This window comes from Hibiscus syriacus, unplaced genomic scaffold (assembly GCF_006381635.1).
Source record: "Hibiscus syriacus cultivar Baekdansim isolate YM2019G1 unplaced genomic scaffold, ASM638163v2 tig00003398_pilon, whole genome shotgun sequence".
Classification (NCBI taxonomy): domain Eukaryota; kingdom Viridiplantae; phylum Streptophyta; class Magnoliopsida; order Malvales; family Malvaceae; genus Hibiscus; species Hibiscus syriacus.
The window spans coordinates 1,713,705-1,728,539 of NW_024061969.1; the positions used below are offsets into that span (position 1 = coordinate 1,713,705).

Below are 14,835 nucleotides of genomic sequence, written 5' to 3' on the forward strand. Positions count from 1 at the left end.
AAACTAAAACATACTCAAAGATTAATTTCCACTGGTGTAGTTTACCCTAAATAAAAACGTGTGATGTTGCTTGTTATTGTTTTTGTTGTCGTCATCATTGTTTTCATTCATTTAAGTTCTCATTTATTTTCGACAAGATAAAACCTTGAATAAAAAACACAGAGGAAACGGAGAAGATAAAGGAAGAAGATGCAAGGGTTGAGAAAAACTAACTGGAATACCAATGGTGTTGGTGTTGGAGATCCTCTCAATGCTTCTCGTTAAATCTTTGACATGTTTCAGGTGCGTTTGTAAGTCCTGGTCTTCATCATTTCAAACCTCTCATTTCATTATTGAACATCATCAGAACAACCTTAAAATCAACAATCTTAATCTCCTCCTCAAACGTCGTAATGGTGCCACCTGTAATAACTTCAATTATTGCTCTTAACTTTCAACCGAGAAAGGCCAAAACTTTAAAGCAGAACACAATATTCACTTACCCTTTTTCGAGAATTTTGTGTATCTACCTATAGTTGATGGTCCTTGTAATGGAATATTGTGTTTAGCATAGCCATTTAATGGGCATAAGGTTGTCATTTGGAACCCATCTACTAGAGAGTTTAAAGTATACTTCATGTAACACCCTTACCTTTATTTAATTCCTAAATACACAGAATGTCACAAACTGATTTTATAACATTTAAATTTAAACCATTTATCGATTTAGCAAGTAACATTAATTTCTAGTTTTTTAATTAACCAAACTAAATCCTATTTCAGGTAGCAACTTAGCAGTACATAACTAGTAGTAGCTTAAAATTTCCTATATTCAACCTTAATCAATAGCTTCATTGTATTCTATTGTTTACCATATTATTAAACTTGTAATTCATTTAACAATTACAACACTAATATAAACTATCCATTGTCTATTTTAACCATTATCCATCATTACCAACATGACTAGCTTATAATTTATTATTAGTTATATCTAAACTAGTAGAAACCAACTATTATTATTATATACATTTCAACTAGAAATTTAATCTACATCAGATTGATTTAATTACTTATATTGTAGATATACCTCTTGATGAGTGTGATGTTTGATACTCCTTACTAAATTTTATGCTTTTACCTACGCATGAAAATCATCACACGCTAACTATATACTTAGTGAGGCAATAATAATAATCAGTGCAATACAATGTATATATAAAGAAATAACAATACTCAATGCATCATGATCACTTTACTTGTATTACCTTCATGTTACACATATTAAAATGAAATAAACAATGTATATAATTTCTTACCAATATACTTACCATTTATTTCGTAAGCTCATAAGCTTAATCATCTGCTTATAATTTATTAACCCATAAACCATAGCCCAAACATAAGCCTATGAGAACCCTGGGTACACGAGTTAAATATGCACCAAAGTGTTAATACACATAAGGTCGTGCCCACCATATGCACTAAGTGTCATTTATATACACTATAGTGCTAATTCGATATACAATATGACTGCTTATAATTTATTAACCCATAAACCATAGCCCAAACATAAGCCTATGAGAACCCTGGGTACACGAGTTAAATATGCACCAAAGTGTTAATACACATAAGGTCGTGCCCACCATATGCACTAAGTGTCATTTATATACACTATAGTGCTAATTCGAATATACAATATGATGTTGGACTCTATGGCATGCCAACTATACTATTGTCCCTCAATGATCTACGTGGACATATAGTCTATATTTATTTCATTCATGGCATTGTATATCAACATAATTCAACATTGGGCATTTCATACCCAAAATAACATTCATTATATAACATCATAATTAAAATAGTGATCAATGTATTTTATATTAACTTTTGACATATTTAAAATATGTCAAATATATGATTAATGGCATAAATATCATGCTAATATAAACAAGGTAGACTCATTGTAAGTCTTCTTAATCATGTATAAAACATCCATGTATCATGTTATGTATGCATTGCACTCACCTCGACACTTTCTATACAAGTCAAAATGTCAGTCTCGTTAAGCTTTAAGCTCGATCTTTTTCATCTCTTTCGTTGCTAGTTAGATATCGGTTTTGATTGTTGTCCATAAATACATCAAACATATAACACAAATAATCAAAAGTACATGTTAGAAACCATTTAACCCATGCGTATATAGTGTAGGAAAAATTCATAATATTCATTCCAATACAACATTGTAATTACAATGTTTCCTACACTTCTTTTCACCTTAACTTACTTGACTTCACCTTTAAAATCATAATTTCACCTTAAGTCCTTATTTTTCTCTTTTAGACTTTAAGGACTAATCATAAAACTTCACATTTAAAGTTTAAATCCAATAATTTAATCATCAAATTAATCCTTAAAAGATAACAAGTATCATAAATAAGTCACTTGAATTTTCCTATAAATTTTTCCTTAAGAAATCCATATGGCCCAATATAATCCATCACTTTCCAAAGTGTTTTCAAGATTAGAAAACAAATCTAAACATGTATTGTGATTTTCTACCATAGCCTTCATCAAATTCAAGCTTTGAATATAATTCTCAAATTTTTCTTAAAGTGTCGTTTTGGTTACTTTTAGGATTAAACCATTCTTCCTCATTTCAAGCTTGAATAAACATGCTAAGGTATAAAACATAATATTCTAATCATATATAACATAAAAATCAATTCCAAACATCAACTCCTTAACTTTTCATCTTTTCCAAATGAATCCCTAAAGGAAAACTGATAGATTTTTCATTATTTGGAACATGAAATCAACATCATAACACCTATATTATCATTTTCAAGCCTTGAAACCCCAAATTTCATCATCCCTTCATCCACCTTTTTCATAAATTTAGGGTTATAAGCATGAATAATGAAAAAAAATGATACCAAATAAAAGAAAATTCAATGGAGAACAAAATTAGATTTCATGGCTTAACCTTAAATCTAATTTAAAATGCTTAAAAATCAATTTTAAAACTTACCTTGCTTTTGTTGTAACTCACGGCAGCAGCAAACAAATTCAAGAAAGTTCTTGGATTTTTTTTTTATTTTAGTCCTTTTTAGATTTTTAATAACCTAATTGAATTTAAAATTCATTTTAGTCCAAAATGACTATTAGGAACTTAAAATCCAATGATCTTAATCATGCCACATATCATATTTATCATCCAAGGGCTGAAATTAATTCATGAAGTTAGTAGTTTACAACTTTTCCCTTATAAAGGTCCAAAATTACAATCTTGTCCTTTTTAATCTAATGGCTAATATTTAACATGGAAATCAACTCAAATCCAATGGTCCACATTAAATCTTATAAATTTAAAGCATGGAAAAGACATTTTTGCCCTTGCTTTATCATCTAGCAAACTTTCCTAAATTTGAGTCGATCCAATTATTCGAATTTTTCTCGAACTTTCACACTATATTGCTTTTAACACAAACTCCGTATGAAAAATCTGAAACCCATGAGAGCATCAATCCTGGGGTAAACTATTCATTTACGGGACCAGGTTATACAACTTTTTAAAATTACACTTTGGTCTCTAAACTTTCCAAATTTTATATTTTTGCCACCAAACTTTCAATTTACTCATTTTGGTCACTAACCAATTTTTTTGGGTATTACACTTCCTCAATCCATAGTCCAACGCCCTTCTAGACTAGATTACACTTGTTTTTATTGCCTTGGTTTTGAGTATGATTCTCAAACCGATGACCTCAAAGTTGTAAGATTGGTTGCTAATTATCAAGGCATGAGATATTTTATTCAGCTGATCGATCAAGTTGATTTGTACTCACTTAAAAGTGATTCATGAAAGGAAATTCCATTTCCTGGGGTTTTTGCTTATAGTTTTTTTTAATAGTTATGTCAATGGGTTTTATTATTGGCAGATACTTTGGAGTTCTAATCAGCCTGTTCTTTCCTTTGATATGGCTAATGAAAAGTTTTTAACTTTACCACGGCCTGAATTTTGGTGGAACTTTAGAACAATATTATTTCCAAATTTTGGACTTCAATGGATTGCTTGGTGCTATTTTTTACCCGAGCAAAGGAACTGATAAGTCTTTTGATTTATGGGCTATGAATGGTTCATGGGCTAAACAATTCAGTGTTGAATCTGTTCCTGGAGTTTATAGGCCTTTGGGGGTTTGGAAAAACGACGAATTGTTTTTTATGATAGGTCTCGATCAAATCTCTAGAAATTTTATAACGTTCTACTTTGGGTAAAAACAAACCACAAAAAAATTGGTTGAAATTTTTCTCCCTTTCTTCTTCACTTCCAGTAGTTTAAATAACATTGACAAATAACAACTTTTCCTATTTATCCTATCACGTCTCCAAAAATTAGGATAATGAAAAAAACAAATAAAATAATAACCAACTAATAATAATAACAGAAAATTAAAATACGTTCTATTATTCAGCAGCTAGTGGACCCACGATTGCACTCCTTCCATGATGACTCCTACGTGGGTGTTGCATGATGGCTTGTTAATCCAAATACTTGGGATTCAGCTTTGACACTCTTGTATATTTTCTTAACCTATCATGTTTCCTGAGAACTCTGATCAGGAATTGATGTTGTTTGACCTTTCCACACGAGAGCTTAAAAATCTCGGTATCCATTCTTATCGGGAAACAATACAGATTACTGCTTATGTTGAGAGTTTGGTTCCGATAAATGGAAGACAAGATCACGAGGAACGTATAATACGTCGACTAGCTGGAGGTGCATCAAATTGATATTGAACACTACGATGGATGGGGAGCTACAACAAAAGAGGAAATATTTAATGGGATTTGGTCTCTTAATATGAACTTTATCTCAACTATATTGTCTTGTGATGTTCTCAAATATTGTTGACTTGTTTAAGTTTCTGTTTGCTTTTGTTCTTTTAGTGGATGCACCTCGTACGGATTTGCTTAATTGTTAACTCTTATCTGCAGTTATGTTGACCTGCATATTATGATTTGCAGGTGCATATTAATTTATTCATTAATAATATGGCACATTGTAAACAAAATCCTTAGAAATTTAATTGTTTTATGTAAATATATATATGAAAGCATGCAATAGTTAGGGAAGGAACAAGGAGGACGGGTGGCGGCAATCGTTCTACTGAAATTTTCAAATTCTTCAATATTTTAGATTTTTTATGTATATTTTTTATTGATAATTTTTTTTTCGTCACCCTGAAATTTTATAAGTTCGTTTTCCTATAAAATTTTCTAAATTTACTCTCATAGCATAAAATTCTACGCCCGTCTCTGAGTCGATAGCATAAGATGTTAGAATTTGAGAATAAGTAGAGATTGTAAAGAAATGACCCTATCAAATTTTAATGAAACTTTATGTCTTTTGATATGGTTAAATTCGATCAATCCATTAATCATGTGTATACATATTTATGATTCAACCCATGTATTTTAAATATGAGTAGACATTTAACACTCAAACATATTGTTAGACTGATAGTAGGACATGATTGAAATGAAACTGATAATCTAAGAACTTGATTAAAATATTTTACAATTTAGGGTTCAATTTAAAATTTAAATATAATTTTGAGGTGTTTGGTATAATTAACCCTTAATAGTTGGGTTTGAATATTGTTATACATGTCATAATATAATTGATTATTCATTTTTTAACACAATCCTTAATTTGCTTTGATTAATTCAATTATGAGACTTATTCCAGGAAATAATTATACGGTTCTACAGGTTATAAGTAAAGTTCAAAAACTTGCCAAAGCTTTACCTGAGGTTGCTTGCAACACAAATAACAATGGATCAGTGTAATTGTGGGAGATATGTTTATGTAATTGTGGGAGATATGTTTATGTTATGCTAGACCAACGCCTCCGAATCAGGTTCAGATGATTCAAATTTGTCCACACTGCCAGTGAAAAATGGTGCTATTATAGGCCCCTTACGAACCATGAACACTAGTGCAATTTTTCCTAAAGAGTCCTCTCCCTAATAAAAACATCAAATAATGATTGTTGTAATCCTTCCAAGGCTTGAATTCGTCTCTGTATATTTTTTTGTGTGATCATTATGACATCTAAAATAAATGACTCATATCGTATTTATTTTCATTATATGCGGGCCTCATCTTTCGTCTAAATATTGAATGTGATTGTCTTGTTGCTGTGGAATGTGGTTCCAACGGTGTTTCTGGTTTGAAGTGGATCTTTGGCTGGAGTGTTTTCCTAGCTTATTTTCTTTAGGGTTAGTTTCATTTTGGTATTTTGTTTTGAAGTAGCTTTGGATACTGTTTTATGTTGAGAGGTTAAGTTGGTTCTTGATACTTTTTTTTTGTTATTGTTACTGTAAGCTTTGTATTATTTTGGATATTAATATAATTTTGGAAACCCTTTTCTCCTCCCGCTGTCTTGATCGAGTTCCGACTTAATTGAAGTATGAGGGAATTTTAATGAGACATTTTTTACTTTTCAAGGAAAAAAGAAAACAATAACAAGAGGATATTGTTGAAGACTTTGTCCAATACGAAGAATTCTGAAGACAACACTCAAGGAAGGGAGGAATCGTTTTGTGATATTACTAGTTTTCATCCAGGGTGTTCTGTTGTGTATTTATCAAGAGATCAAAATAGATAAACATGTTAAGTTAGGTGAATTAGGCAATTTGGAAGTTGATATATTTAAAGGTTCCTACGGCTTGAATGGTTCGTGGCTATCCTAATCTTGCTGAGTTTCACACTTAGGGATGGTCAAAATACTTGAGCCCGACAGGTCTTGACTCGATCTTATAGGGATTTTTTTTGAAATTTCGAGTTTGGGGCAGGATGAGTTATATAATTTATAACTTCAAGTCATGGTGAAACTATAAAAGTGTTTATAAAAATAAATTAACTTTTAAAATATAAAAGTGTTTAAATTATAAAAATAATAAATAATAATATAATATATCGATTTAAATCAAATCCATTATTGATATTTTTATTTAATTTTCCTCATGTATCTTCATCAGCATGAACTAATTAAAAAAATAACATAAAATTAAGAAGTAAAAGAAAATTAATGTTGATAATGACATATAATTTCTTATGTTAATTTAATCTTAATCAACCCGAAATTGGGATACCTACTTTTATAAAGTATTTTCTAAAAGTAATCAAGGCTTTTATAATAAATTTATCTTATCAAATTAGAAGATAATTAGATAAATCTTTGAATAAAATATTATTTTGATTGAATCTTATGTTAATTTAGACTCTATAAAATGAAAGTAAAATTTATTACTTTAATAATTATATAAAAAATAATCTAAATCAGGAACCCTCAATTATAAAGGTAAAATATAGAGATAATTAAAAAATCAAAGTTAGAAATTGAAAATGAGTAGAGATTGTAAAATTAATACATATGTTATTTGCATTAGACATCCCTAAATCATGTATCATATTTTGAATTGGTCCCCAAATTTTAAATGTTCTAATTTACTTCTCAAAGTACTAATATCGTTTCAATTAAGTCCTGTCATAATCATAGTCATCAACTTGAACATTAACAGAACATATATAAAAACACGTGGATCTTGGTGACAATAATTCACGTGGATCAACTTGACCATAGAAGGTTTGGAAAGAGGGAAATGATGCAATTATGGGCTTTTGTCTTATAGATATTATGATTTATCCCTTAAATTTCATGAACAAAATTAATAGACTAAGTGACAATAATAAAAATCTTAAATGCATTTATAGATTTAATAAAATTTATTATTCAAAAATGTTAATAGGTCAGATAAAATTTGAATATGAGATTTAATAAAAAATATTTATTTAATTGTTCATGTTCAATTAAAATTGAACGAACAAACATGAACATATTTTTATTCGTGTTTGTTTAGTTCATTTAAAGACCTATTTAATTCTACTAAAATAAAATTTGAACTCGCTCAAATATGCATGATTGTCGCATCTGATATGAATCTTAAACTGAAATTGATGATGATTTGTATTGTTTTATTAAATTGTTGACTAGGATTGAGAATTAAATTGTTGACTAGTATTGCTATTGATTTCAATATTAAACTGAAGAGATTTTGCAAAAAAAAGAAAAAGAAAAAAGAAAAAAAAAGAAAGAAAGAATAGAAGAAAAAATGCATGAGGCTAGAGGTTTTCGATTAGTGAATTTGTGATAATTTAGTTATCCTTCAACAACACGATTAATCTTGAAATCAAAATTTAGGGTTTGAAGTATATATAAGGATCCATTTATACAGTGTAAAATATTTTTAGTTATATACATATTAAGACTATTGGATGAGTAGAGATAGTTGAATGAGATTAATTCTTTATTTTTTTCATTGAATATCTTCTCATTTTCTGTTGTTAATCTCACTTTTCTATTTTCACTCATCTAATAGTATTAAATCTGTGTAAAATTAACAAATATTACACTGGGTAATTGGACCCTATCTATAAATAGCCAAGCATTTTAACCTCTAACATTTCATTTGGGGAAAAAGAGTTCCTATGTGGTTGAAAATTGTTAGTCAACAAACAATCAACATATGAAGGTGAAGCATCAAGGTTACATGGCATCACATGCTGACATGACAACCAACAATGATGACTGGTGATGAAAACTGATGATGGACGACAACGACGATATGTGGTGAGTAGAGACGTTAACTTTGACTGAAATTAGGGGCCAATTCATATTTATATAGAGTTTAAGAGTTAGACTAGTATTTTATGTAAATTTTAAGGTCAAATTAATATTTTACCTAAATTCATATGTCAAATTAAAATTTAACCATTTTTATTAACAATAAGGACCAAAGATAAAAGTGACCAAAACCAAAAACTTTTTAAACCAGTGACAAAAACTAAACGAATAAAAAAGCGTAAGATATCACTAGTATAATTTACCCTTAAAAAAATTCATAATAATATTTGATATTTCAACGGTTTACAGAATGATATTGTGCCAACCCCACCTATGTTAAGCTCATGGATTTTACAAGATACCAAAGGCTCGGCTAGGCCCGCACCTATGATAATTTTCTTGTTACGAAAAAACAATTTTTTTTTAAATTTCGAGTCGAGTTCGGGGCATGACGAGTTATATAATAAATAACTTCGAGTTGGGTTGAGACTATATTTCAGGTAAAAAATCAATTATCCAACTTGATCTTATATAAATTGTTAATTTACTCATTTATATTTATAATATATTTAAAGTTTTAGAGTTTTTTATTTTTATAATGTTAAAATATATTCTTTAATAGTTAAAATGTAACAAATTATTTTAAAATAAATTATTTTAATAAATTTTAATAAAATAAATGATTATATATATATTATTAAATATATTATTTCAATTATTTACTAATATATTGTATATAGTCAATATTGTGTAAACCCTGTATATGATAAGCTAATGGGTTTTAAAAGGGCTCGACCAGGCCCATCAAAGTAGCGTAACCAATGATCAGTTTCCATTGTAGTTTTCTTGTTACAAAATAATGTTTGATGTTACCTGTTATGTTTGTCTTCATTTTCTTTCATTTTAGTTCTCATCGTCTTTCTCCAAACAAAATCATCTATTAAAAAACACAAAGGAAATAGAGAAGATAAAGAGGGAAGATGCAAGGGTTGATCAAAACTATAACAGAATTATCAGAGATGTTGGTGTTGGAGATTCTCTCAAAGCTTCCTGTTAAATCCTTGACCCGTTTCAGGTGTGTTTGTAAGCCTTGGTCTTCATCTTTTGAAACCCCTCATTTCATTACCAAACACCATCAGAACAATCTCAAAAAAAATAACCTTAATCTCCTCCTTAAACGTTGTCATGGTAACACCCGTGATGACATCCATTATTTCTCTCAACTTTCGACCGAGAAAGAACAAAATTTTAGAGTAAAACACAATATTCACTTTCCCTTTTTCGAGAATTTTGTGCATGCACCTTTAGTTCATGGCCCCTGTAATGGAATATTGTGTTTAGCAGAGCCAGTAGTTGGACATAATGTTGCCCTTTGGAACCCATCTACCAGAGAGTTTAAAATCCTTCCTCAATCCACAGTCCATCGCCCTCCTGGACTAGAATACACTAGTTTTGATCGCCTTGGTTTTGGGTATGATTCTCAAACTGATGACTTCAAAGTTGTAATATTTGTTTCTAATTGTTTTTCTTGGGAAAATGAAGAAGGAATGAGCATTTATAGTCATTCTATCGATCAAGTTGAGTTATATTCGCTTAAAAACGATTCATGGAAGGAAATTTCATTTCCTGGGGTTGATGCTTTTGCTTCTGATTTGTTTAATAATTATGTCAATGGGTCTATTTATTGGCAAGTATTTGGAATTGATCACCTTTTTCTCTCGTTTGATATGGTTAATGAAAAGTTTTCAACTTCACCACTGCCTGAATTTGGTTGGAGTTTAGAACAATATTATTTGGAACTTTTGGACTTCAATGGGTTGCTTGGTGTTATTTTTTACCTAAGGGAAGGAACTGACAAGTCTTTTGATTTATGGGTTATGAATGGGTCATGGACTAAACAATTCAGTGTTGAATCTGTTCTTGGAGTTGAGAGGCCTTTAGGGTTTTGGAAAAATGGCGAGTTGTTTCTCGAGAGCTCAGATCAAGAACTAGTTTTATTTGATCCCTCCATACAAGAGCTGATAAATCTTGGTATTCACGCTTATCAGGAAACAATGCGCATTGCTGCTTATGTTGAGAGCTTGGTTCTATTGAATGGAAGATCAGAGCATGAGGAATGTATAATACGATGGTCAGCCGGAGGAGAGTCAAATTGATGTTGAACACTAAGACGGATGTGGAACTACAACAAAAGAGGTAAGATTTAATGGGATTTGGTCTCTTCCTATGCACTTTATATCATCTATATTTTGTAGTGATGTTCTCAAATATTGTTGTTATTGTTCAAATTGTATATACATGCCCTAGATATTGACTTGTTTAGGTTTCTGTTTGCTTTTGGTTGTTTTAGTGGATCCACAAAATTACGTCCTATAAATTTTCTTTGTTGTTAACTCTGATATGCAACTATATTGACCTGCATATCATGATTGCAGGTGCATATATATGCCACACACGGAGTACTTTTCGTACTTGAATTTGCTTCTGAGAGCTCATCGTCCCCAATAGTTAAATGTAATTTGAAGTTGAACATAGGAACTATTGTTATTATTATATGTACTTTAGATCTAATGAAACTGTGTCAATGGTTTGGTCTTGTTTTGTGTGAAGCCATTGTTAAGGGTATTTGCAGGGGTAAATGGGTTAGCACTAATTTCTTGAAAGTGTTTTCTTTGTGGAATATTTTTGGAAATTGTTGTCTTTTTTTCTGCATATATATGATAATTCACATGAGCTTCTGTGTGTGCTTATAAAGAGTTAGCTTGGTTTTGTATGTTTGTTTTTCCAGACCTTTTTGTGTGTGATGATTTTCATTCTTGACCTCAGTTATTTGTTTTAAAGGTAAATGGATTGCAGTCTTGCAGAGGTCTTGTCTTTGGTTGTTCTTGCTTGGATGTGAGTGTCAAATATGAGTATTTTGATAGTTTTTTCATGTCGTTTGAGGGTCCTTAGAGGATCATATTCTCGTACCTACATCTCGAAATGTACGAACACAGGATACGGCATGCCTGTAGAATTGAATAGCCCTTACAGGATACCTGTTGAGATTTTGGACAGATTGGTGCTAATTGGTTCGATAGTTTTGCTGAAACGAGATACGCCTTATATCATACATCACATGACTGCATAATAAAATAAGGTTTGGCATGTTACTTAGATCTGTATTTCTCTAAAAATATTCAAATCCAATATTTATGTTACTTAGAATCTCATAAAACAAAGTTGAAAAATATTGTCTCGAAGCAAAATATATGGATTGAAAGAGCACTTGTAGAACCTCATGTAGTATATTGCACTATATTTGTCTTCCTTGGTTTTGGGTATGATTCTCAAACTGATGACTTCAAAGTTGTAAGATTTGTTACTAATTACTTTGAAGAGAATCTAGTTGAAGGGTTGATGGCAGATTGGAACAACCAAGTCGAGTTATATTCACTTAAAAGTGAATCAAGTTGAGTTATAGGGAGGCAGTTGGGGATTCTTATGAGTGATGACCTTATTCTTTCGTTTGATATGGTTAATGAAAAGTTTTCAACTTTACCATTGCCTGAATTTGGTGAGACTTTAGCACATACTATTTGCAGCTTTTGGACTTCAATGGATTGCGTGGTGCTATTTTTATCCAAGGGAAGGAACTGGTAAGGCTTTTGATTTATGGGTTATGAATGGATCATGGACTAAACAATTCAGTGTTGAATCTTTTCTTAGAGTTCATAGATCTTTGGGGTTTTAGAAAAACGACGAATTGTTTCTTCAGAGCTCTTATCATGACTTGGTGTTGTTTGACCCCTCCTCACGAGATCTTAAAAATCTCGGTATACATGCTTATCGGGAAACAACACATATCATTGCATATGTTGAGAGCTTGGTTCTGATAAATGGAAGACAAAAGCATGAGGAACATATAATATGTCGGCCAGCCGGAGGTTCATCAAATTGATTTTGAACACTACGATGGATGGGAAGCTACAAAAAAAAAGAGGAAAGATTTAATGGGATTTGGTCTCTTGATATCCACTTTATCTCAAATATATTGTCTTGTGATGTTCTCAAATAATGTTGGCTTGTTTAGGTTTCTGTTTTCTTTTTGTTGTTTCAGTGGATGCGCAAAATTACTGCCTACAGATTTTCTTAGTTGTTAACTCTTATATGAAGTTCTATTGACTTGATATTATGATTTGCAGGTGTGTATATATGCTAGACTCGGAGTGCTTTTCCTACTTGACTTTGCTTCATAGAAGTCAATGTCTTCAATAGTTGAATGTCATTTGAAGTTTAATCTATGAACTATTATTTTTGGTATTTTTATGATCATGTGTTATTGTCCGTACTTTAGATCCAATGAAACATCATCATTGGTTTGGTTTTGTTTCCTTTTTGGAATATTTATGGAAATTGTTTTTTTTTTCTGCATATATATAATAATTCACATGAGCTTTTGTGTGTGCATATAGAGAGTTTATTTGGTTTTGCATGTTTACTGTTTCAATTTAAGAGTCGGAATTCCAGACCTTTTTGTGTGAGATGATTTTCATTCTGGACCTCAGTTATTTATTTTAGAGGTAAGTGGATTGTATTCTTGCAAAGGTCTTGTTTAAGGTTGTTCGTGCTCGTATGCAAGTGTCAAACATGTCGAATATGGGTATTCTGATAGCTTTTTAATGTAGTTAGAGGGTCCTTAGAGGATCATATGCTCGTACGTATATCCCAAAATGCACGAAGATACGTACATTTATGAGTATCCTGGACAAATTGGTGCTTATCCTTACATTGGTTTAATGGTTTTGCTGAAATGAGATATTGTGGGTCAAGGCCTTGTACCATTCATCACATGACTGCAAAAAAAAAAAAAAAAGGTCGAGGAACTCGTCCTATTGGAATGTTGTGTTCACTCTAATTTTTTTAAATGAAAAAATTGAACAAAATACTAAAAATAAAAATTTATAAAGAAAATAAACTTAATGGCTAGGTTTTTTTAAATATTTATCCTTTGACTCCTTTAATAATATGATGGTGCCTCCATAGTTATTTTTCCTTTACTTTAGGCACCGAAAATAAGTTGATTGTTGCATCAAAGTGTTTTATAGTTGTTTAAAATTTTCATTCGACAACTTCTTGCAAATTTATTTTACAACTTCTTTCGACGATTATAGAGTTTGATGGTCTTGAATTACCACATTCTCAATTGGAGTCAGATTTTTCTTTCCGACCGAAACTTGAAAATAATTGACGTAATCCAACTCCTCAGAATCAGATGATGAATAAATAAACTAGATGAAATTGAAATCACCTAATGAAAATAACTTTTTGTTAAGATCAAATGTATAACTGTCATGATTCCATTGCTTGAATCTCAATGTTTTCTCAGCTTATGTGTTTTATCCTACTAGTGGTTATAGTCAAGCATCTCCATGGCAGTTATTTCTCATAATTTTGGGGTTAATATGTTGTTAGGCAGTATTTCTTAGGTTAATATTATGCCCTCAATTGTCGGTCAGGTCTCTTGATGGAGAATTGGTGTGAACTCTGATGGTTGTATTGTTTACGGAGATTACTTTATAGCGTTGTTTTGTTCTTTGTGGGAGTACACTTTTCCTCCATTTAGTTTTAGGGAGGTTTTTAACGAGGCTTCTAGCTAAGGTTTTAATTCAAAGCGCCTAGGAGTGAGGTGATCAAAAGATCGAGGAAATTGAGGATGCTGAAAGAATGGGATTATAGCGGTTAGTTTTGATTCCTTGTATGTGTTTTTGTCTAAATGTTCGACATGATTTTTTCACTTTTATCTTGGAACATAAGAGGGATGGGTAAAAAGGAAAAAGTAAGGGCTATAACTCATGTAATTTCAACGTCTTACAAGTATGGGTGAGCTTTCGATCGAGTCGAGTAAAAAAATTTCGAGTTATTCGAGTTGACGAGTTATATTTTATAAGTCGGAGTTGACTTGAAATTTTTTCGAGTTGAGTCTAGTCGAGTATAATTTTCAAGTTTCTATTTAAATTTAATTGTAAATATTTACAATATCATGCCATTACTTTATTCCAATTTAAATGCTATTTTATAACTATATATAATACATATATATTTCTCGTATTTTTTCATATGTAATTTACATATACCGAACAAAGTTGAGGGACTCGACTCATACTTCGACTCAAACTTG

The 14,835-nt window shown here is 30.9% G+C and overlaps 1 protein-coding gene across 1 annotated transcript; it reads left to right on the forward strand.

Annotated features, from left to right (window-relative positions):
* The first annotated feature begins 223 nt into the window (after positions 1 to 223).
* On the forward strand, positions 224 to 10,831 carry LOC120176173 (F-box/kelch-repeat protein At3g06240-like). Its single transcript, XM_039182659.1, has 3 exons — positions 224 to 290; positions 447 to 551; positions 10,029 to 10,831. Exons 1-3 carry the CDS (start codon positions 224 to 226, stop codon positions 10,829 to 10,831), a joined length of 975 nt encoding a protein of 324 aa, XP_039038590.1.
* The last annotated feature ends 4,004 nt before the right edge of the window (positions 10,832 to 14,835 follow it).

Bases quoted from the DNA above. Each gene is read 5' to 3' on its own strand.
- LOC120176173 (XM_039182659.1), top strand. From the start codon at position 224: ATGGTGTTGGTGTTGGAGATCCTCTCAATGCTTCTCGTTAAATCTTTG. The intron at 291-446 runs GTAAGTCCTGGT...CAACCGAGAAAG, and splicing joins GACATGTTTCAGGTGCGTTT to GCCAAAACTTTAAAGCAGAA. The intron at 552-10,028 runs AGCCATTTAATG...CAGAGCCAGTAG, and splicing joins TGGAATATTGTGTTTAGCAT to TTGGACATAATGTTGCCCTT.